This window comes from Myotis nattereri, assembly GCF_964212035.1.
Source record: "Myotis nattereri genome assembly, chromosome: 13".
Taxonomy (NCBI): Eukaryota; Metazoa; Chordata; class Mammalia; order Chiroptera; family Vespertilionidae; genus Myotis; species Myotis nattereri.
The window spans coordinates 2,975,042-2,997,824 of NC_138088.1; the positions used below are offsets into that span (position 1 = coordinate 2,975,042).

At 60.9% G+C, this 22,783-nt stretch overlaps 1 protein-coding gene across 1 annotated transcript in view; it reads right to left on the bottom strand.

Annotated features, from left to right (window-relative positions):
- GRID1 (glutamate ionotropic receptor delta type subunit 1) overlaps positions 1 to 22,268 on the bottom strand; it is a 589,948-nt gene extending 567,680 nt beyond the window's left edge. The window contains exons 1-2 of the mRNA XM_081105443.1: positions 22,108 to 22,268; positions 20,061 to 20,216 (exon numbers count right to left, since the gene is read on the bottom strand). Coding sequence (XP_080961569.1) covers positions 20,061 to 20,216; positions 22,108 to 22,186 — 235 coding nt within the window. The 5' untranslated portion in view covers positions 22,187 to 22,268. The remainder of the gene's footprint in view (positions 1 to 20,060; positions 20,217 to 22,107) is intronic.
- Positions 22,269 to 22,783: the final 515 nt, after the last annotated feature.

Here is a 22,783-nt window from a genome sequence, read left to right on the forward strand (position 1 = left end):
GAAAGGGTTTGGAGAGAAAGAATATGACACCTCAGAGACAGGAGGGCAGGGCGCGAGGGCTCCGAGAACGTCCGAGTTGCTGAAACACGGTCACAGCCCATGCAGCCTGCTGGCTCAGGGGCTTAGAGCCCAAGCAGGCAGTTGAACATGAAGCCCAGTGTGCACCCTGGCCGAGAAGTTCAGTTGGTTAGAGCCGTGGTCGGCAAACTGCGGCTCGTGAGCCACATGCGGCTCTTTGGCCCCTTGAGTGTGGCTCTTCCTAAGCCTTAGGAGTCCCCTAATTAAGTTAATAACAACGTACCTACCTATATAGTTTAAGTTTTAAAAAGTTGGCCGAAACCGGTTTGGCTCAGTGGATAGAGCGTCGGCCTGCGGACTGAAAAGTCCCAGGTTCGATTCCGGTCAAGGGCATGTACCTGGGTTGCGGGCACATCCCCAGTAGGAGATGTGCAGGAGGCAGCTGATCCATGTTTCTCTCTCATCGATGTTTCTAACTATCTCTATCTCTCTCCCTTCCTCTCTGTAAAAAATCAATAAAATATATATTTTTTAAAAAGTTGGCTCTCAAAAGAAATTTCAATCATACTGTTGATATTGGGCTCTGTTGACTAATGAGTTTGCCGACCACTGGGTTAGAGCATCCTCCCAATATGCGAAGGTTGCGGTTTGATCCTCAGTCAGAGCACACACAAGCATAAATAACAAATACTTTTTTCTCTCCCTCTCCCTTCCCCTCTCCCTAAGAAAAAAAGAAAAAAATCCAGTGTGTGTCCACAGCCCGGCCTCTCCACTGTAACCACTAGGCCTGCTTCCCACCTACACCAGACCCACACCTCCCCAGGCCCAAGCGGGCTCTGCCCACCCCTTAGGAGCTGGAGCCGGGGTGCCCCTGCCCAGTCCAGCTGCAGGGCTGGCTTTCATAGATACTAAAGTCCAATGACTGGGTGACAGACCTCATGTGCCAGGAGGCAACAGGCACAGTCAGACCAGGCCTGGCTCCAGGGAACATGGCCATTGTTTTATTTCATGCAAGTGTCACCCATTCAACTGTACACATTCTAGAAAGACCCTGTCACACAGCCCAGCTGCCTGCCTGGCCCACCTATCTGACTGCCTGATGGATCAACCATGGCTGGCCACAAGCCCGCCCAGCAAGAACAGCCATGAGAGAGGACCCCAGCACGCCAGCCACCCTCCAAACTGAGCGAGGGCAGGACAGGACTGGGGACTGCTTTGGGATGTGCCAGGCTGGGAGCCTCTCATCCTTGACCCATGTGCCAAGGAGGCTGTGGCCTCCCCTCCACCCCTCAGGACGCTGTCCTGTAAGACAGGCCCCAGCTGCACCACAGAAGCCTCTGTCTGGGGAGATGTTGGCCCAACTCTGAGACTCTCCCCAGGACTGGGAAGGAGACGGTGCCATCCTGAATGAGGAGACTCCCCACCAAAAGGGGAGGCCCGGGCCTGCTGTGAGGACAGCTCGGTGAGGCGTGAGGACGGCAGAGACCGGAGGGAGCTGCGGGGGCGGAACTGCCCGTGGGGCAGCCATGGCAGTGACAGAGAGAGTGACCAGCACATTTACCCTTCACCTTGTTCTAAGGCAGCGGTTCTCAACCTGTGGGTCGCGGCCCCTTTGGGGGTTGAAGAGCCCTTTCACAGGGGTCGCCTAAGACCATCGGAAAACACATATATAATTACATATTGTTTTGTGATTCATCACTATGCTTTAATTATGTTCAATTTGTAACAATAAAAATACCTCCTGCATATCAGATATTTACATTATGATTCATAACAGTAGCAACATTACAGTTATGAAGTAGCCACGAAAATAATGTTATGGTTGGGGGTCGCCACAACATGAGGAGCTGTAGTAAAGGGTCGCGGCATCAGGAAGGTTGGGAACCGCTGCTCTAAGGTCTTTCCTTTCCCTTTGGGAGCTTTTTAGTCCAATTCCACGCAGCCTTGGCGAGGGGTGACGCACATGCAGCCCCGTGAGGACGCCCCATCCTGTGGCACTGATGGCTCCTGGACGGGCACAGGACCCGAAGGGGCCAGCAGAGGCCTCGGAGGCCTGCTCCCTGCGAGCAGACAGGGAACTGGCCGCTGCCTGACGGTTTGCTCAGAAGGAAGGGCGCTGACTCGGGGTGGGGGCGGGGGGGGCTGGCAAAAGAACAGAGGCCCACACAGCCAAGTTCACTCCGCAGCTCAGGGCCCAGCCTCTCCTGAATCCCCTTTCAGCAAAAGCCCGGGTGAGCTGAGTCCCTGCCCCACAGGCTGGATTCGTGCAGGAAGCTTGCTGCTCCCTCCCAGGTGGGGCCCAGCTGCCACAGGATCCCCATGATGATGCCATCCCAACAGCCACGGGTGCCCTCCCTGCCCTGCTTCACCAAGCTCAGCTCAACCCTGAAGTCCAGCAGGAAGGGCCTCTGCCCAGGCCCTCTGGCCCCGCTGGCCCCGGGGCCCTTCCTGGGCGAACGCAGCTCCGTCCTCTGCTGCCCTGCGAGTCCTCCCTTATCCTGCCCCGGCCGCCGCCCCGCACGACCAGTCCCGGGCCCTCAGAGTCCCGCACACGACAGGGGCTTGGCAGGTGCTGCCGCCGACGCGTGCTGGAGAGGGGGATAGTGAGCGCCACCCAGCACCCCGGGCCCGCTTTAATTCGCACAAACACCTAGGTAGCAGGTGCTGTGCTTATCCCCATTTTGTGAGTGAGAAAGTGAAGCTCAGGGGGCTTAGGCAAGTTACTCAGGTCAAAAGCTCTCCCGCCAAGGTCTCTCAACCACCCCCCCGCCACCGCCCCATTAGACAGGGAGCTGCACACACTGCCACATCCACCACCCACCCAGCACCACCAGCACTGGCCCCGACGGGACACCAGTGACCACCCGTGGAAGGGACACATGTGCTCAGTGGCACCACGCCTGGGCATCTCCTGGGAGCTTTCCAGAAATGCCGCCCTCCAGAAAAGCCTGGAGGAGCTGCAGGGGAGGGCGGGGGTAGAAGGCACGAGGCTGGCAGAGCTGGGCCTGGCACCGCAGAGCCCCACGCGGGGGACGGTGCCTGCCTGGGGTGGATTCAGTGCTCACCCAGGGCTGGCTCCAGCCCACTAAGTAGCCTGAGGCTCCCAGGGCTCGGGCGGTCCCGCTGCACCTGGAGGCTGGGCCAGGCGGGCAGAGCTGCGCTGCAGAGGGCACACTGGGGTGTTCTCCCCCGGGGAGGAAGGCGGGAGCTGGCCCTCAGGATGGCCCCACTGAGCACCCGATGGGCAGTGCTGAGGCCAGCCACCCCTCGCTGAGGAGCCCAGGGCAACAAAAGAGGAAAGAAGGCCACTCCAGAGGTGGCCTCAGGAGGGAGGAGGGACTCTTGGGAGAGCACCGGCTAGCGCCCTGCGCCAGAGCCTGGTGGCCAGCTCAGAGGCATCCCGTCGCTCATGCAAGCAGCACTGACTGGGCATCAGCCCTGTGCCAGACCCTGTGCCAGGGATGGGGACCCAAAGGACTGCAATCCCCGCCCTCCTGAAGCTTCCCCTCGGGCTACGAGTGGACAAGTATCGAACATGCAGACAAATGGCAACCGGGACCGCGATGAGTCCGGCGGCGAGAAGCAGGGCCTGAGCTCCAGGGGGTGGCAGGGAGCAGGGTGGCCGTGGTGCCATTCTGAGCAGAGCCGGGGGAGGAACTGAGGGAGTGCCTGCAGCAGGGGCGGCTCAGGACGCGGGTCATGCGGTGAATGAAACCACAGCCAACGGGAAGCAGCTAAGCAAGACGGAGTGCAGACGAGTGGCTCCCAGCATGGGGATAAATTAGTGAGAAACGCATGGAAAACGAAGCACCAAACCACCAAAGAGTCAGTCACTGCCATCGGGGGAAATAAAATGTGGAACAAGAAGGCAACGAGTACAGGGAAACGTGCCCGACCGGACTCCCGAGGGGGGAGGTCCGGGTGCGGGACGCTGGGGGGTCGGCTGGAGGCTCCCACATGCACACTTGAGGCTGAGCTCTTATTCTGAGAGATCCCCTTAGAGGTGGGCCCTGGGGTTTGCCAAGGGATTCTGAGCCTGGGGTGTTCCGCCAGGCTTTCCAAGCCTGAGGGTCCACATTTAAGAGCATTAATTCTCGAAGTTCCCTAGGGGGTGGGAGGTCCTGAGCTGAGGTCTGTGCTGGGACAGCTTGTGGAGGGGTCGCTCCGGGCCTTCCAGCGGAGACATGGTGTGGGCGAGGCGCAGCTGGGGCTCAGCCTGCCCACCTGCTCACCTCTGACCCTTTAGGAGACTCTGGCCTCTTCCCAAGCCACTGTTACAAGACCCTTAGCCAAAGGGGCTCCAAATACAGTGCCCATGTGCTCCAGAAGCCGGGACAAGAAGCAGGCACTGGACAAGGCCGCATCCCATGCTCTCACACTGCCGTCCCGTATCCTGGCACCTGCTGCCACGGGAACAGAGAGGGCTGCGAACCACCAAGGCCACACAGCACTTCCGGTCAGCAGGCCCGATCCTGGGTACCGCGGCCTCGGCCAAGGGAACCAAGGAGGCTGAGTCCCCCCTGCCCCCAACACACACCACAGCACTCAAGTCAGCGCCAATGGCCTGGGGACCCGGAATCCTTTCTGATTGAGGCAGCCTCACCCAGTTCAGAGGTCTATTGACCAAGCCGGGCCCCCATAGATACCCAAGGGGGTGCTGAGACAGGGCCAGGCCCTGCGCAGAACAGGGAAGCAGCTGAGAGGCACTGTGGGCCTGGAGGGCAGGAAGCCCGGGCAGCCCGCCTGCTCCCTGGCTGGGCACACCCCTCGGTGCGAGTGCATCGGCAGAGGGCCAGCGCCCAGCAAGCAGCGCAGCCTGCAGAGCACCGTCCACTCCACAGGGCTCCCTTGGGAACATGAAGATAAAGATCAGGGCTTCCTGCACATCCCCAAGTTGAGGGCCAAGCCCATAGTAGGTGCTCAGGAAATGGGTGAATGGATGGATGATTTCCTTTCTCACATCATCACTGAGAGATCAACAGAGAAACTCACACAGCAAACAAACGTTCTCCCCGCTGCAGCCAAAGGGCCCAGGCACTTGGGCCAGTAAACCACAGCCGGAAACGCAGCTGCCCGAATCCCACCCAGGAACCGGCTGGGCTTTCCGCAGGCATTGCCCTGCCTTCTTCTAACGTAACAGAACCTCCCAATTCTCATCTGACGCTACCTCAGAGCTAATTTTCTGAATCTCTATATACAATAAGTCATTTAACAAAAAAAAAACCCTGTATCTACAGGGTATGCAACAAAGGGAGATTTCAAAGCCCATTAACTCGCAGAGATGGTATGTTACTGGGAGAATGTGGGCTGTATAATTAAAACGATTTAAATCTGATTATAAAAAGGCAGTGGGCTTCACCGCCTGCCGCCATCTCACTAATGGAAAGAAAACCAGTTTCTTGAGTTTTTAAAATTCCTGTAAAGTTATGGGTGAGAGCACGCATGGAGCGCGCCGCTCACGTCACTCTGAGATAAGACGGCGCCCCTTTCAGAGGAACGCTCCTCCCGGACTGCCCCGCGGAGCTCTGCGCGGTGTAGCAGCTTCTGGTGGCGGAGGGGTTCTTCTGGAAACCCGTCTCCGAGTGAGTGATGCCTGGCTGTCCCTGTCCCCTGCCTACTGAACTCCAGAACCCAGAGTCTGGGAGGGAGAAGCAGGAGCCTGGGCCTGGGCCTGGGCCTGGGCCTGGGCCAGGGGGGGGCACCAAAGGACAGTTCATGCCCAGCCAGGAGCCCCCCCTGTGGAGCAGAAGCCTGCATTTCAGCCTGACCTCGAGGAGTGGGGCGGACTGATGAGAGAAATCGACAGTTACGAGCTCACCCACTGAGGCAGGGCCTGCGGGGCAGGCAGTGGGTTGAGCTGACTGTCCCCTTGGTTTCCACATCCCCATGGGCCTCCCCTCACAGTTGAAAGCCTAGACCCAGGTGTATGGTTCTCGGCCCTGATGCCCTCTCGATGGTCTACAGCCTGCACCCCTTACTGCCTAGAGGCTCATTCCCTAGAGACTGAGCCACTTCTGCCAGGACCACAGAGAGGCAGCCCTAAGACCCACAGGTCTCACCAGCTATCGGCACCCTCCACTATGCCCAGCAGCCCCGGACAGCTCATGCATCCTGCCAGTTCACACCTCGGAGCCCTTGCTCAAGCTGTGCCCCCGCCTGGAGGTCCTCTGGCCTTTCTCCCCCTGACCCACCCCCATTTCCCGCTTCAGACTCAGCTTGGGCGTCACCTCCTCCAGGAAGCCTTCTTGGTGCTCCAAGCCAGGGTAGGTCAGGCACCCACTGTGCTCCATAGCCTGAGCTGACTTCATTCTCTTGTAACACGGACCACATTTAGCCCACGTGACTGCCCCTGGCACCCCAGCTCTGTTGCCACAGCACACAGTGGGGGGGGGGGGGGGAAGGTGCTCACTGCTCCACATGGCCTGCCAGGGTTTCCCCAGAGAATGGTTTTGATCAGCTGGAAACATCCTCTGAGCCCCGGCCCACCTCACGCCCCGTAAGGAGGCTCAACTTTCTTCCTGACCCCGTGCCGGCTTTCTCCAGCGTAGTTAGTAATTTTAAAACAATCAAGTCCAGCAAACCGTAGCCGATTAAGTGAGGACTGGTAGCTGGTGAGCCTCCCGCAGCATCGCCTCTGCCCGGGCCTGTGTTTAGACAGGGTGACTGGGGGGCTAACCAGCCCCTGGCAGAGATAACCTTCTCGGAGCAGCCAGCCGCCTAATGAGGCTTCAGGGGACTCCTTAACGAGATCAGGGAGGGCCAGAGCTCTGCCTCCTGGTGCGGAAGATTTCTATTCAATTAGTCCTTCCACAGGGCAGGCGCTGCCCAGGAGGCTGCCGGAGCCTCGATAAGGCCGCCCCTCCCAGCATTCCTGTGACTGCCCTGGGGCAGGGTCTCCACCAATGGAAGGGTGAGCAGAGCTGGCATTCCGGGCCCTCCCTTCCCTTGCATCTTGGACGGAGCTCTCAGGGGCCACCATTGGGCATCTGGAGGAAGGGAGCAAGAGCCCTGCCCACAGTGGGTGTGGGGACAGGGAAGACCGCCCACGTGGAAGAGGCCAAGGGCATGGGTTGTAGCTACATATAAAGTGGGGCTGTGGTTCAGACACCCTGCAGCCTCATAACACACCCCATCAGGCCACCTGACAGGGAGGGGCTCTCGGGGGAGAGGACCCCTCCGGGCCCACCCACCACTGGGTCTCCGCCCACCTGCAGGTGTGTATCCTCGAGCTCCCGTGAGTGCAGGCCCCATGGGTACAGCCTTTAACCAACACTCCGCTGTGCTTCCCGAGACGCAGAGCCAGGGAGGCAGACACACCGGACAAGGCAGAAGGAGGCGGCACCTCGGGGAGGGAGCTGAGCAGAGGGAGGGCCTCCTGAAGAGATGTCACGCTGAGGCTGGGAGGCGACGGGGACACTGGGTCCAGGAGCCAGTGGTGAGCCGTTAGGGAGAGCAAGGCCTTCTTGGCACAAGGCCAGGGACAAGGCCAGACACCCGCCAGGGCCAGACCGAGAGGCCGCCAGGGCTGAGCACAGACATCAGCCTGCAGCCAGGGCGGCCAGGCCTGGGGTCAGGAAGTAAGTGGGGGCCACCCGCGGAGCAGGTTCCTGCTGGCGGCACAGGCAGGTTCACCTCCCAGAGGCGGCCGGGCAGAGCTCCGCCAGCACTGACCAGCTCCCAGCGCGGGGCTGACACTCCGCGGACACCTGCTGTGGGCCCTTCAGCAGGCCGCCTCTCTTGGCCGGAGCCACACAGCGGACAGGTGGGCCTCGCGCTCAGGGCTTCTCCTGACCAGGTTGTGATCAACAACGACAGAGCATCGAGGACCCGCAGCCCTGCTCCCCAGAGGTGCTCATTCTTGCTTCCTCAGATGCCAGCGTGGCAGGGGTGCCGGCTACATCCTTGCCCTGGCCCAGCGGGCCAGCTCCTAGCACCTGCCAGGGGGCTGAGGAGTATAGGCAGAGCCCCTCCGCCAAGCGCACAGCAGCCAGGCTCCCTGGCTCCAGACCTGTGGCTGCTCCTCCCTCCCCCAGCCCCCTTTCTGCCCAAGTCACCCCATTTCACAGGCGGAAACAGGCTCCCAAGCCCACCAGAGGACTCTGGGGAGACGAGACAGAAGTGCAGGTCCTGGCTCACGCCCAGGACCCAGCAGCCACAGCCCCCGAGCCTCCAACAGCCGCACCTGGACCCAGGGCAGCTTCTGCTTCCCGGCAGCCCCGCCCCAAGGCCCACGCCCCGCCACAGCACGGCAGGCGCGCCTAGAGCCTGTGGACGGTGTGGACAGGCCACGGGGGCTGAGCCCTGACAGCAGCTCAGGCGGAGAAACGCCTTCTGAAATGGGCCACAAACCCAGGCCTGTGTCTGCCCCACAGAAGGGCCAGGGGAGACCTTCAAACCCCGAAGTGACCAGGAGGGCCGGGCCGGCTCAGCAGGCTGCAGGCGGCTGGACGGGGCTGTGTAAACGCCACCAGCCTCCCGGCCCCGCGTGCCCCAGGACCCCGGGGGCGACCGTGAAGGCAGGACCACAGTGGGCGGCAGGCCTCTCAAGAGTGGAGGTCCGTGTGTCCGTCCATCCTGTCATCCATCCGGGACTTTTCCTGAGCACCCGTGACCAGCCCTGGGCACCAGGTGTCGACAGACACCTCTGCTTTCTCACGGCTTCACCAGGAGCCGGCGGCAGAGCCCAGGGCCTGGCCACGAAGCTCCTGCAACGGCGGAGGATGAACCGAAAGGCTCAGCCCCGGAGGACTCCAGCGCGGCGATTCCGTGACACCGCACGGCAGGCAGTGCCGGGTGGGAATGGCGCGTCCGGGCATGGCAGGTGCAGTAATGCGGCCAGCAAGTGGCCAGCAGCGGGTCACTGCTGCCACTCTGTGTCCAGGGGCGGGGCGCAGGGGGGGAGGGGCGCGGGCAGTGGCAGGGGGCTGGGCCCGCAGGCGGAGCATGTCTGGAGTCAGTGCAGACCGCACGGCCTCAGCAGGCTCTGCTGGGAGGAGCGCCAGCCCGGAGGCGAGAGTGCAAGTCCCCAAGCTCCGAGTGACTGGCCGTGAGGCGCTGGGGAAGCTGCACATGAGCCGAGCAGCATGCCGGGTCAGCATCTGACGCTTCAGCCTTTCTTGGACCAATGGCTCCCCCAGAGCCCTGGGTGGCGCTCCGTGAGGACAGCCGTGCCTCCTGCTCCTTGCGCACCTGCTCGTGCCAGGCCCCGCTACGTCCTCCTTAGCCATTACCTCATCTGGTCCTTAAGACAGCCGACTGGAGAGGTGCCACTGTCCCCACTTGACGGGCGGGAAGCTGAGGCCACAGTCCCGTGCTCAGGCACGCAGGCGCTGTGTAGGCGGGGCAGTGACAAATGGATGGATCCAAAAGAGAATCAGGTGAAAAGTCACCAGGCTCCGGGCTGTGCAGCCTGAAAGTCCCTGAGGGGCACGGTGCTGCCTATAGCATCTAAAGGGCTGTGGTGGAGGCAGCCTGGCTGGGTATAAGGCTGCGTTAGAGACGAGAATCTTCAGTCCTCAGAGGCACCTGGATCTCATGTGACGTGTGTGATCCCCAAGCCTGGGAGGGACAGGGCTGGTCCACCCCCTCAGTAAGTTCACCACAGGGTTTGGCCCGGGCCGGCTGTGCCCACAGCCCCCCTACCCCTACCCCACCCCCACCCCGTCTCAGCTCAGGCTGCCATAACAAAATACCATACATTGGGTGGTTCCAACAGCAGACATTTCTTTCTCACAGTCTGGATGCTGGCAAATCCAAGACCAAGGTGCTGGCTGGTTCAGTCCCTGTAAGAGATCTCTCCTTGGCTTGTGACCGCCACCTTCCCACACGGTAGGAAGAGAGCAGCTCTCTGTCTGTTCTTATCACTATCCCACCATGGAGGCCCCACTGTAAGACCTCATCCAAGCCTAATCACCCCCAAAGGCCCCACTTCCAAATGCCACCCCACTGGGGGCTGAGGCTCCAACATATGAATTTGGGGGTGACCACCATATCACCTCCAGCTCTGGACACCAGTACCCGGTGATTCTGCTAACCCACATGGCTGGGACCCCAAGAAAACCACTCCCTGGGGTGGACAGGCAAACTGGCTCCCACCCTCACCCCACAGACATGATGCCAGGGTGCCAAAGGGGATGCCAACAGTAAGGGCCAGGCCACTGCCCACAGCCTCCTCCTGACCTTGGACAAGTTGAATGGCCGCCACCACAATGACCATTCCACTGGGATGACCTCAGAGGGGCCCAGAGTCAGGCCCACACGTCTGGGCCCCGGGATGGCCCTGGAGTGAGGGGAAATGGTATTCGGTGCCCCGTGAACTTCCTTGTCTTAGAGCCAAGGGTACCACAGGGCACAAAGGAGACCAAGTCCCTCTCTTTCTTCAGCCCCGTCACCAGGGGACGGCACCAAGCACGCGCAACGGGAAGCACTGACCAGGGCCCTCCTCCTCTGGGCACAGGGGCATCCTGGAATGTCACCTCTGAACTGAGGCCTGGAGGACATCCAGAGGGAGGACGAAAAGGGAAGGGACCAGAGGGGCTCCAAGCAGCAGCCAGGTGCCCAGGCAGCCCAGGTTTCTGCACCCCATGCACATACATACACACACTCACAGATGCACACATACTCATACACACACTCACAGGCACACTCGCACACGCACATGCATACGCAGGGCAAGGGGTCTCTGCCTAGATTCCGTGGAATGTCAAGGACCTGACCCAGCCTCCGAGACAGCTCTCCCTCGGCACTGCCGCCCTCCCCACCACCACCACCGTGCTCCCCAGAGGCATGGCCACCCTGCCTCCTGTCCCTGGAGGCACAATGGCTCCAGGCACCCCTGCAGCCCAGCTCAGCGCTGCGAGCTGCAGTGTCACGCTGCGCTCCCATGGCCTTTAGCAGGTGCGTGGGGGAAGCCCACGCCAGCCCTGAGCTGAGGCTCCAGCCTGGGGAGAGACTGACAGGGAGAGGCCCTCCAGGGCTCCAGGCCCAGAGCGGGAGCTACAGGAGTCGGGACGATCCACCAGACACGTGGGCTGTGCGGAGCTCTGGGTGGAGTCCTGAGAGTCACCTAGGTGAGCAGCAGCATTTGATGTCTGCAGCCATGGCAGGAAGGTAGCAAGGACCCGAGGTGCCAAAGCAGGGCCACCTAAGTGCCTGAGACAAGCCCAGGGAGCCAGCCCAGGGCCCGAGTGTGGTCCCTCCTTCCTCCTCCCCCTGCCTCTGGGTGCTCAGATGAGAACAGAAGCCCCCAGGCCAGGCCGGAGCAGAGCCAAAGCTACACTCTGCGCAGAGCAGGAGCGCGGGAGGGGCAGAGCTGGCCAGGCAGCAGGCCGAGTGTGCAGGCCAACACAGAGGGGCTGAGCCAAGAGCTGCCGCTGGACGTGGTGGAGGAGGGGGCTGGGTGTCCAGCCAGTGGGGTCCATGTCTCTGCCCTTACCTGGAAGTTGGCAGCAGCAAGGAGTGTCATGTACCCGTGGCAGGGGCCCAGGAAGACAAAAGAGAAGGTGGCCAGGACACAGGGAGGACGATGCTGACCACACCCACTCTGAGCCACTCCACCCTGCTCCCCGGCAGGGGCTGCTGGCCGACACCCTCTTCCTGCCCAGCACGCATCCCTCTCTGCCCATCACTTCACAGAAACTGAGGTTTGGAGGACAGGGCGAGTGACCTCTCAGCCAATCTGTCACTGAGCTGAGATGTGAACCTAGACCTGCCTGACCCCTTCCACCAAATAGAACAAGTTATGCTGCCCCGGGGCAGGCTCTGGGGGCTGGGCCATGCTGGCCAGATTCCAGCCACTCTGTGCATTCAGAACAGCAAGACGGCAGTGCTGTGCAGCGCCAGGCCCAGGCTCCAGAGCCCCAGCCCGCAGGTGGCTCTAGACCAGCGACCGCCAACCGGTGACCCACGGACCAGGTCCGAAAGGTCGGCGACCGCTGCTCTAGACGGCCTCCACGGGTCAGGCCCAGCCTCCTTCCCTGCCCTCCCGGGACTTCCAAAGGTGAACTCAACTCCCAGCTGCCCTGAACGGTGCAGGGGCTGGAGGAGCCTGCCAGCCCAGCCAGGAAGAGCAGACCAAGAGCCCCTTGGGACAACGCGGGCTGGTCATGTGACCACCATCCCTACCCTCTGCTGGCCCTCAACTGGGCATCTCAGCCAGTTTCCTCAGCTGACCTTCATGCTGTCCTGTGTGTTGTCACGTCTTCCAGTCGAGGAAACCGAGGTAAGTGCCCAGAGGCCGAGCAGAGCCGGGAGGGAGCCCAGTCTGTAAGCGAGAGCAGCAGCGCCCCTGCCCAGCCCTGAGCACCTCATCTGTGCCCGTGTGGAGGCGGAGGCCCAAGCTGAGCACGGGCAGGGACGGCCCAGGTGTCACTGAGGGAGCCTGGCATCGGGCTGCCTCTGCCCAGGGCTGGCAGAGGACTGATGGGAGGGAAGCAAGCTGAGTAGGCCAGCCAGGGCCACATGTCCCAGGTCTGGCTGGAAGAGGAGGCCTAGCCTGAGTGAGGACCCCCCTGGGCCCTCGCCCCCTGGCCTGCCCCACCCACGGCTTCAGCCCAGACACATGTAGAAGGACCATCTAATCACCTTGCAGCTACCCTGCTGGCGCTGCAGGCCGGGGAGAACCCTGGGTCTTTCTCTTTCCAGTCCATGGCCGTCAGCCAGAAAACTGGCTGTTGATAGGCTTCAAGAGCCCAGCTGCTGGGGAACTGAGCACGGACCCAGTGCCTTGTGAGGCTCCATGCCCGTCAGAGAGGCCAGACACCCCCCCCCCAACCCCCCGAGAAAGGGGCTGTCCCAGGCCAGCCCATGGCAGCGAGATGAGTCTCTGCCCAGCCCGACACTGTAACAGAAGAGAGAGGAGCTGCTGTGCAGGAAGGCGGGGAGAGCAGGGCACCGGGAGGGGTGGGGGAAGCAGGGGAAGTCGGCATGAGGCACAGGCCACAGGAAGGGCTGATTTGCTGCACCCCAGCTGAGGGGGCTCATTGGTGCTGGCGCTGGCAATGGGCAGGCCTGGATGTCGATCTTTGCCTCATTACTTAGGAAGCATTTAGCCCAAGCCTTCTGGGAGCTGGGCCTGTCAAGAAGACAAGATTGGTGAGCTCTGAGAAAGCACAGGAGACAGCCCAGGCCTCCTGACTTCCCACCAAAAGGCTGCCCGCGCTTCCGGGGGCAGAGGGACAGGTAAGTGAGGGGCAAAGGGAAAGTGACAGGAAGCGCAGATTGGACGCAACAGGATCCAATCACCTACACCTGCTCATGGTTTGTGTGCCTTTGTTGTTGTTCTCATGAGTCACCAAGGAAATGGGAGGACTGTTTTGCAGGCGCAGGGTAGCAGGTATTTGTCATTCACCAAATACTGCTAGTTCTCCCCTTTCCAGGCACATGGTACGCCTATGCTTCCTGGATCCCGCATGCCTGGCTGGGACCACGTGACTAGTTTCGGCCCATGAGTGTTTACAGATGTGGCAGGGACGTGTCGTGTCCAGATTGAGTCTCCCAGAGCTGTCTCTGCCTTTGGCACAGCCACTGGCAATACTCAAGCTGAGTGACCGTGAGGAGCCAAGGTCTACGCTGACCAACGACGAACACGTAATACAGACAAGAGACAACTTTTGGTTACGTTATGCCACTGAGTTTGGGATTGTTTGTTATACAGCAGAGCTTAGTCTATCCTGGCTGATACAAAGGGAACCACAGAACAAAACCAAAGGACGGGACAAATAGGCACTTCCCTGGGTAGCCACGTCTAAAAAGCCTCACACCAGGGGTCAGACTGGGTTAGCAATGGTTTGGGAACAAGAAGTGCAGACTGAATGTTTCAAGTGTTTAGGACAGGGGTCCTCAAACTACAGCCCGCGGGCCATATGCAAATACAAATATTGTATTTGTTCCCGTTTTGTTTTTTTACTTCAAAATAAGATATGTGCAGTGTGCATAGGAATTTGTTCATAGTTTTTTTTTAAACCTAGTCCAGCCTCCAACCGTCTGAGGGACAGTGAACTGGCCCCGTTTAAAAAGTTTGAGGACCCCTGGTCTAGGAGATGGCATCTTCTGGGTCATGAGAAGGCCATGTAAGGAAGAAGACGGCGGGAGGGGGCTTGGCATCTATAAGAACGCAGAAAGAGCCTGTCTGCCGTCCGAAGGTGCAGCTCCGAGTGCCATGCAGCACCCTTCGCTTCCTCCAGGAGAAACCTGAAGCGGCCCAACCCGTGCTCTGACAGGACGGCTGCTGAAGTTCCTGGGAACAGCAGCACCAGGACACACAGGTCTCACTAGACCCACAGCCTCCTGCCCACACGCCTGGCCCGAGGGGTCCACCTGTTCACCGCCAGTGAAGCCCAACCTCCCGCTCTGGGAGCAAGGTCACGGCAACAGGAATACTGAACGGGAGCCTCTAGGACCAAGTAAGAGGACATGGTGGGACAGGAGTATAGTCTATAAGATGACAGTGTGCGTGCATGTGTGTGCGTGTGTATGTGCATGTGTGCATGTGTGTGCACACACAGGGGGGGCCTAGAATGAAAGAGACCTCTGAAGCCGGGAGTTCAGTTCAGGGAAATGGCAGTCATTCCTTTGCGCAGCCACAGGCTTGTGAGAGATCCAGCGTGAGAACTAGATGGTCCCCCGGCCCCAGCCCAACCCCCGTGAGGGGCCACCAGTGCCCGCAGCCACAGCACAGCCATCTTCAGGCTTAAAGCATCACTGCAGCAGCCCCTGCGGGGCCAGGAAGAGCAACTGCGTGTGGCACTCACGTGAGACTGGCCTCTGCGAGCGCCACCGTGGACCCTGGTGGGTGGTGAGGTAGCAGGTGGTGAGAGAGGGCAGGGGAAGAGAGAGGGGTCTGAGAAAAACCTATCCAGGTAGGAAAGGAGGTCAGTGGCCTAAAGCAGATTCTTTAGGAACTTCTTTAGGCACAAGAGCTTCCAGGCGCAGGGCATGGGTGTCATGGAGAGCGAGCACGGGTGAGTCTGCAGAGGCCCACGGGCTCAGGGTGCGTGTCTCCAGAGCGAGTGGAAGACATGGACACATGGCTATCGTTCCCAAGTGAAGAGAATGCCACCCAGTAAGCCAACTGTGAGAAAGGGAAGGGCGCTCAGCATGCACTGGCTACGCTGGGCACCGACAGGTGTGCCAACATGGAAGCAGCGAACAGCCCACAAAGTTCCGAGGTCCTACCCCCGGAACTGTGGCTGTGTGCGGCCGCGTGGCAAAGGGGAATAAGGCTGCAGGTGCAGTTCAGGCTGCTGATCTGCTGACTTTCATCCTGGGTTATCCAGGTGGGCCCACGAGTTCCAGGAAGAAGGAGGCGGAGAAGCAGAGGTGGAGAGGGGGCTGTGATGACAGAGCAAGGCCAGAGTGACAGGCTGTGCGGCCCCCACCCACCAGAGCTGGCTGGACGATGGAGAAAGGGGCCAGGGGCTAAGCAAGGCGGGCGGCCTCCAGGGGCTGGGAAGAGGGAGGTAGACCCTCTCCTGCAGAACATCTACACACCAGCCTGGTGTCAGAGGGCAAGGGGCGACCTAGACGTGACCAACACAAAATGAACAAGACCATCAGATGGCCATCAAAAGCTCAGTTCTATTTTCATTTTAGTTCATTGTTTCTTCGTTTTATTCTGTGAACACCAAGCTATACTTTGGTGAATTTTACCTTATCTTCCTAAAATACTTTTGCGCTTATTGTAACTAAAAGGAATATTGCCTCATATATGTTCCTTTTTCCTTCTTCTTCCCTAAATTGTTACCTTTCCACTCAATGACATATCTCTACAGCATAACCCATAACTTGAGTCTTTCACTCACAGTAAAATACTGTGAATAGAGGAGGCCAGGACTCAGCCACTTCTTTTACACACTCATGCATTTATATAATCTCCTTGAGCTGGCACTTTAAAACAATACGAAATTTTTTTATTTAACAAACTAGAGGCCCGGAGCATGAAATTCGCGCACTGGGAGGGGGGGATCCTCTCAGCCCAGCCTGTGCCCTCTCACAGTCCAGGAGCCCTTGGGGGATGTCCAACTGATAGGGAGCAGGCCTAAGCCGTCAGTTGGACATCCTTAGCGCTGCCGCAGAGGCGGAAGAGGCTCCCAACACTACCACTGTGCTCACCAGCCGTGAACCCGGCTTCTGGCTGAGCGGTGCTCCCCCTGTGGGAGCGCACTGACCACCAGGGGGCAGCTCCTGTGTTGAACATCTGCCCCTGGTGGTCAGTGCACATCATAGTAACCAGTCATTCCAACGTTTGGTCTATTTGCATATTAGCTTTTTATTATATAGGATTAGCATCTCTTCTAGTATCTAGAAGACAAGTCTTCACACTTTTGTTATATGGACTTTGGTAAGTTTAAGATACATTTTTTATCTTTATTATTGAAAGTATTACAGATGTCCCCTTTTCCTCACATTTACCCCCTCTAAGATATAACATTTTAAAGACTTAAGTATCACTTCTGTTACTTGCTTACTTTAAATCCTCATCAAATGCATTTTTCACTAAATGCAACCCGTTCTTTTACATCAATGTGAAAGAACTGGCTGACCAACTACCTCAGGAGGTAGTTTGTACGGAGCTTATACAAACTCAGCCTACAGAAACGTAAGTATAAACCACAGGACCAAATTCAAAGTACTTCTGATTTTCTCCAGGAATACTTCAGCATATCTCAGCATAAATGGTTCCACTCTTTAAACAATAACTTGTTTTGAATATTGAAAAAACATATGCAGCCGCTAAAAGTAATGTTTACAAACACTTCACGGTGATTTCAGAAGTCCCGGAGCTGGTAAATGGGAGCAGGGTCTAGACCTGAACAGGGTGGCGCTCTCGGCGTTTGTAAAATATGGGGGGGAACAAGAGGGGCGCAACAGACGGAGAATTCAGAATGATGCTGTCCTGTCTCGCTTTTTCTTTTTTAACTTAATAGCACTTTATTGTATTTTTAAAAACAAAATATTTTTAGTCTGAAAGGAGTTATTTCCGGTTTTCATCATTTTAACTATGAGTCTGACAGAGAATCAAGCGAGACCTGGAAGGAAGGAAGGGTTGGGTGAACTGCATGGTCATAACCCTAATTTCTCCCAAATGTAAACTGTCCTGCTGCTTCCTGTGCATTCCACATTTTCCGGAATGGACACGCACTGTCCTTCCTCCCACATTATTAAGTTAATTCATGCTCATTGCAGCAATGTATTTTTTTAAATAATTGGGGGTGGAAGCTAAGTAAAAAGCTGAAAGTAAAACGGGTCCACTCTCAAGATATCCACTAGCTGAAGAAGTGATGCAGCTGAAGCTATCAACGCCTCCAAGCAGTGAGATGGATTCACAGCTGGGCACGGAGAGGGAAAGGCGCTCGCCGCACTCTCACCACAGGCCTTCCTCAGACAGGTCCGCACACCCGCTCAGTGCATCCTCACAACAAGCCCCTGAGGCAGGTTCCATCACTGGCCCCGTTAACAGATGTGGCAACGGCAGCTCAGAGCAGGGCCGGGACTCCCCCCGTCCCACTGCAAGGGAGGCGGGCAGGGTCTGAAGAGAGTTCCAGCAACCAAGCTCCTTATCCACATGGTGCTATCTCTTGGACTAAAATGGGGGCAGAACCAGCTCAATCCCCAATCCACAGGGGGTCACTGATGCTCCCCAGTCCATGATGGAGACTAAACCCCAGTCCACCTTTGCCCCTTCACCCTTGGCCTCTTCCCCCACCAAGAAGTCCTTTCCTGTCCCACCCAAACTGTGTCTGCCACCCACGTCCTGCTGCAATGAGCATCCAGGCCAAAGAGATAAGATAGCCAGCAAGGAGGGCCAAGCCACGACGGAGAGCACCCCACAGGGCACAGAGGAAGGACACCCAGCAAGCGGAGAGCCTGCCCCAGAGCCCAGGTGAAAGGAGCCTCTGAGCGCCGCTCTGCAGTCCCAGGCCCAGGAGGGGCTGGCTCCTCCCACCCCTCACCGACAAGGTTCTTCGCAAGGGCACAGGATGACACGGACGGCTGCCCACACAGCTCAGACACTGAAAGCACCTGCCCGCTTTAACCAGCGCACTCTCCGGGCAGCAGCAGCTCAGCACCACCTGGTCAGTGCCCCTGCACCGGGTCCCACGGCCGCAGCGGCTGTGCACACACTCCCTCCCACACCACTAGGAGACCGCGTCAGCCACCGTCGTGGGGCTGAGGTGTTGTCCCAGTTACACAATTAGAGAAGCTGCCTCAAGAAAGCAAGGTCTCTGACAGAACAAGCCCCTGGTGGAGCCCTGTGTCTCCAGGACCGAGTCACACTGGGCGTGAGGCTGAACGGCCCGCAGCTAATTGTGTGTGGCCTGTACTCTGTTGGTAAATTGTTGATTAGTTGACAGCAGTTAAAAATCAAATTTTACATTCAGATCCAGATCCGGGACTCCTCAGCACATCCACACACTAGGACTTTCATTTCCAAACGGCAAACCTGGTGAACGCTGGGAACATAGGCAGGGCCCGCAGCACGGCGAGCTCCCGGGAGAGGGACAGGTGCGGCCCTCTCTGAACTCAGCTCCCACACAAAGCACGAACGTCCGCAGAGACAGGCGTGGGGGACAGTATCAAGGTAGCAGGAGGCACTGGGAAAAGCTTGTGTCACCCCAGATCCCCACTCCAGCTGGGTGGGCGCTGCCTGAGCAAGCACACCCGCCCTGGATGGAGCCCACGTTCACGAGGCACACAAAAGAAATCCAGGAGCGGGGAAAGTGGAGGCAGGCACTGCTGGGGGGACCAAACGCCAAGGACAGGGGATCCCCCTCCCGCACCGCAGTCGACATCTGGCCATGGGGGTCAGCCACGGCTGGAGGCACAGCACCCGTAACAGGCAACAGCAGCCTCACCCACTCACTGCCACCCCAAAACTCAGAGCGCTGGCTCTGTATCACCCCTCACGACCTCCTTGGACCTTCAGGCCCAGGTGGGCTCTCCCTCTCTGCCGACTCCCGGAAGACCTCCTACAGCCAAAGTTCTTCCCACGCAAGCTCCCTCCTTCTGGACCAGGACCAGAGCCTCCGTGGAGTCCCCTACCTGCGGCACCTCAGAAACCACAGCCAAACTGAGCCATGGCACCCGGAGGACCCTGGGCCTAGGGGGCTGGGGGAGGGGGAAGCTGCCTGCGCCCATCACCCCACCTTCTCCTTACACCCTGTGCTCCAGCTGCTCCTGGGAGGAGCCCCCACATTCTGCGCCCACCGCTGTGCTCTCTGCCTTCAGCACTCAGAGTCTAGGTGCAGGAGGGAGGCAGAGGAGAGGAAAGGGGCCAGGGCTGGGCAGATGTCAGGGGCGGGGAGCCTCAGGCGCTGGCCAGGAAGTGGGTGACAGGGGAGGAAGCCGGGTTCCAGAGCCAAACCTAGAGCCAGCTGGGAGAGAAAGAAGGGGTCCAGAAGGAGGAGGGAAGGGCAAAGGCTGCCCCGCCCCAGGCCCTGTCTGAGGCAGAGGCTGTGGCCCACGACCCCAGGCGCAGGCAAGGGTTTACCTGCAGCCAGGCCTGGCCCAACTCCTCCTCTCCTTTACTGGTCAAACAGCGCCCACCCCCGGCCCAGGCGGAGACAGCGGGAGCTGAGAAACCGGCTCCTCCAAACCAGGCCGATAAGCAAGGCCAAAACGAAACGTGGCGCCAAGACACCGAGGGGGCGCTGGGCACGCACCGAGTGTGAGGGGAGAGGGGAGACGACAGGTTCACTCACTCGCCAGGCCGCAGTGAGGAAGACACCAGCCATCTAGGTCAGGGGTGCATGGAATCAAGCACACCCACCCACACACACTCAGAAACAAAGACCCTGAGCCAGTCACTCCTGCGCGCCAGCGCGGGGCCACACGCTCTGACCCAACCGGACGTGGCCGCACAACTCGCCACACGCTCCTAGGAGCCCAGCTCCCGCTTGCAAACTCCCAGCCAGCCCAGTGCAGGGCACTTCCAGCTGCCCAGCGCCCGGGCTCCATGGCCAGGCCCTTCGCAACCCGCAGGGGCCCTCTCTGCGCAGCCTCGAGGCCGCGGCCCGTGGAGCCTGGGCACCGCGGCCACTCACCTTCCTGCACGGCCTGGAACGGGTTGTCGGCCTCGATGACCTTGATGGAGTAGGTGATCTTCTCGCTCTGCAGGATGTCATCATTGAGGCTCAGGTCAGATATGGCCAGCTGGAACACCCTGTCGTCCTTGGCCGCATTCTCCTCGAAGATGGCACCTGGCGGGGAGAAGGGGTCAGGACAGGCCTGAGGACCCCCCTCCCCCGCGGCTGGCAGGCCCCTGGTGGGTTCGGACTGGCCTTTCAGGACAGTGAAGACTTTCCTAAGACAGCCAGCAAGGACGGCCCACACAGCGCCCATGGGCACACCGCTGGCAGGAGTTCCACATGCACATGGCACACGCTGCCACCCAGGCCACACAGGTAGGCGTCTCACAGCCAAGCCACTCCTGACCCAGCCGTGCCCCACACAACTGACTGCTCCAAGCTGGAGTGGCCCCCGGCAGAACACACGGCCCTGACAGCCACAGAGCTCCCCACAGGCAGTGTCCCCTGACCAGTGCCAAGAGGGAACGATGCCTTCTCCCGCCCTGCAGTCCCCTTTGTGTGGAGGCGAGCACGCAGGTCCCCGTCTCTCCCACCCAAGGGCCCTGGGTACCAGCATTTCAGTCCCAGTCCCACTCCGGCAACTCTGCCCAGTGGGCCTGCTCCCCCTCCCTCCCAGCGTCCTCCTGCGTAAAAGTTGAGGGGAGGGGACTGCCCCCTTCTCAGCAGGGCTGGGAAGCCAAAGGGCGCAGGCGGGCCTTGACAGGGCCTCCTCGAACCACCAAGCTCTCCTCCGGGTGGCCTCTGGCTGGCCTTTTCCAAGCTTAGCGCCCCTTGGCCCACTCTGACTTCCCTTGCCCTGGTCTGGCCCTGCAGCCTGGGCAACGCCGGGTCATCCCACCCTGGCCAGGCCCCCAGGGTCCCCACGGCCCCAGAGCTGAGCCTGATGACCCTCCTGGCGGGGGCAGGGGAGGGAGGCCCCAGCTCCACAAACACCCAGAGCCGCAATGCTGACCGCGAGCCCCGAGCCCCCCTCCCCCGCGGGAAGCTGGTTTGACACCCTCTCCCCCCAACCCCGCCCCGGCTGGGGGTGGGGTGATGCAGCTCACCAAACCCAGGCCTGGTCCCCCCCATCCCCATCACCCCCTCCCCACCCCGCCTGTCCCACCTTCTCCCCCACCTCCGAACCCCCCAGTGGTGCTCGCTGGTCTTCCCCAACTTCCGGAAAGGCAACTGCAGGACGGCTCACGCAATAGCCCGCGGTCAGCCCGCGACCAGCCGAAGTCCTGGAATCCTTTCCGGCTGCTCCCAACTCCCACACTCCCCTCCGTCGGCCCCTCCTCCCCTCGCTCTCCACCTTCCCCACGGGCTCCCCCATCCACCTCCTCCCGCTCAGTGCACTCCCCGCGCCGCCTCCGCTCTGCTTCCCCAGCTCCCACCCCCGGACGGCGGGCGGCCCAAGGTGGACCGGGCAAGTCCGACTGCCCAGGGGCTGCAGTCCCCACAACCAGACATCCACACCCCCACACACTGACACGCGGAGAAACAGGCAGATGCCGTCCACTCCAACAGGCTGGCGGCCAGGCTGGCACGCACCACACAGGCTCGGACGGCCCCGCACCCAACGCCCTCTCGCAGCGACACCAGCGCGGTGCCAGGGGCGCACACAGCGAGCCCGCGGGCAGCACCCACCCACCCGCACACAGGAGCCGCTGGGGCCTCTTCCGATCCTGCCGGCAACTTGGCGAGCCCTGGGCCGCGCCCGCCCCCGGCTCCCGCGGCTCGAGCTGCGCCGAGGGCTGGCCGGACCGCCGACGGCTCCTCTGGGGGCGCGGGTCTGGGCGCAGGTCCAGCGCCGGTTCCCGCAGCCGCGGCCTCGGTGTTGGCAGAGGCCGCGGGCCCCGCGCGGGGACTGGAGCCGGGGGAGCGGGGCCCGCGGGAGCGCGGCGCGGCCCTTCGGTGGAGCAGCGCCCGCCGGGCCCTCGGACCCGGGAACCACCAAGTTTGGACGCCGCGTACCCCCTGCGCCGCCGAGGCCCCCGCCCAGCCTCTGCCCGCCGCTCACCGATGTGGATGATGGAGTCGGCCCGCACCGACACGCACTGGCAGATCCAGGGGAGCAGCCACAGCGCCAGCGTTTCCATGTCCCCCGGGCGCGCGGCTCATCCGCCCGGGCCCGGGGCGAGGCCGAGGGCAGCGCGGAGCGGGAGGCGCCGTCCGGGTGCAGTCCCGGCCGCCCCCGGGAGAGCCGGCCCGCCCGCGTCTTCCCCGCCGCCCGCCCCTGCGCCCGGCACCCCGAGCCCAGCCCAGCCCCGCGCACTCGGGCTCCCGCTCCGGCTCCGGCTCCGGCTCCGGCGGTGGCTGCGGCGGCGGCGGCAGCCCGAGCGCAGGCCGGCGCGGCGGGGGCGGCGGCTCCCGCGGCTCGGGCGGCTTCGGAGGCGGCGGGGCGGCGGGCGCGGCGGCTCCGGGACCGCGGTGTGTCTGACCGGCCGGGAGCGAACTGCGGAGGACGCCCCCTCCCCTCCCCGCCCCTCGGCTCCCCCCGCGCTCCCGCCCTCCGCCCCCCGCCCTCCCCGCGGCCACGTGACTGCGGAGCCTCCGCCTCGCGCGCGGCGCTGCCCGCTGGCGGCTCGGAGGGGCGCCGGGTGCTCCGCTCGCGGCTGGGGACGCTCGGAGGCCCGCACCGCGGCGCGCCGTGACCCGGCGGCCTTGGCCGCGCGCCCCATGCGCCGGGGGCGAGG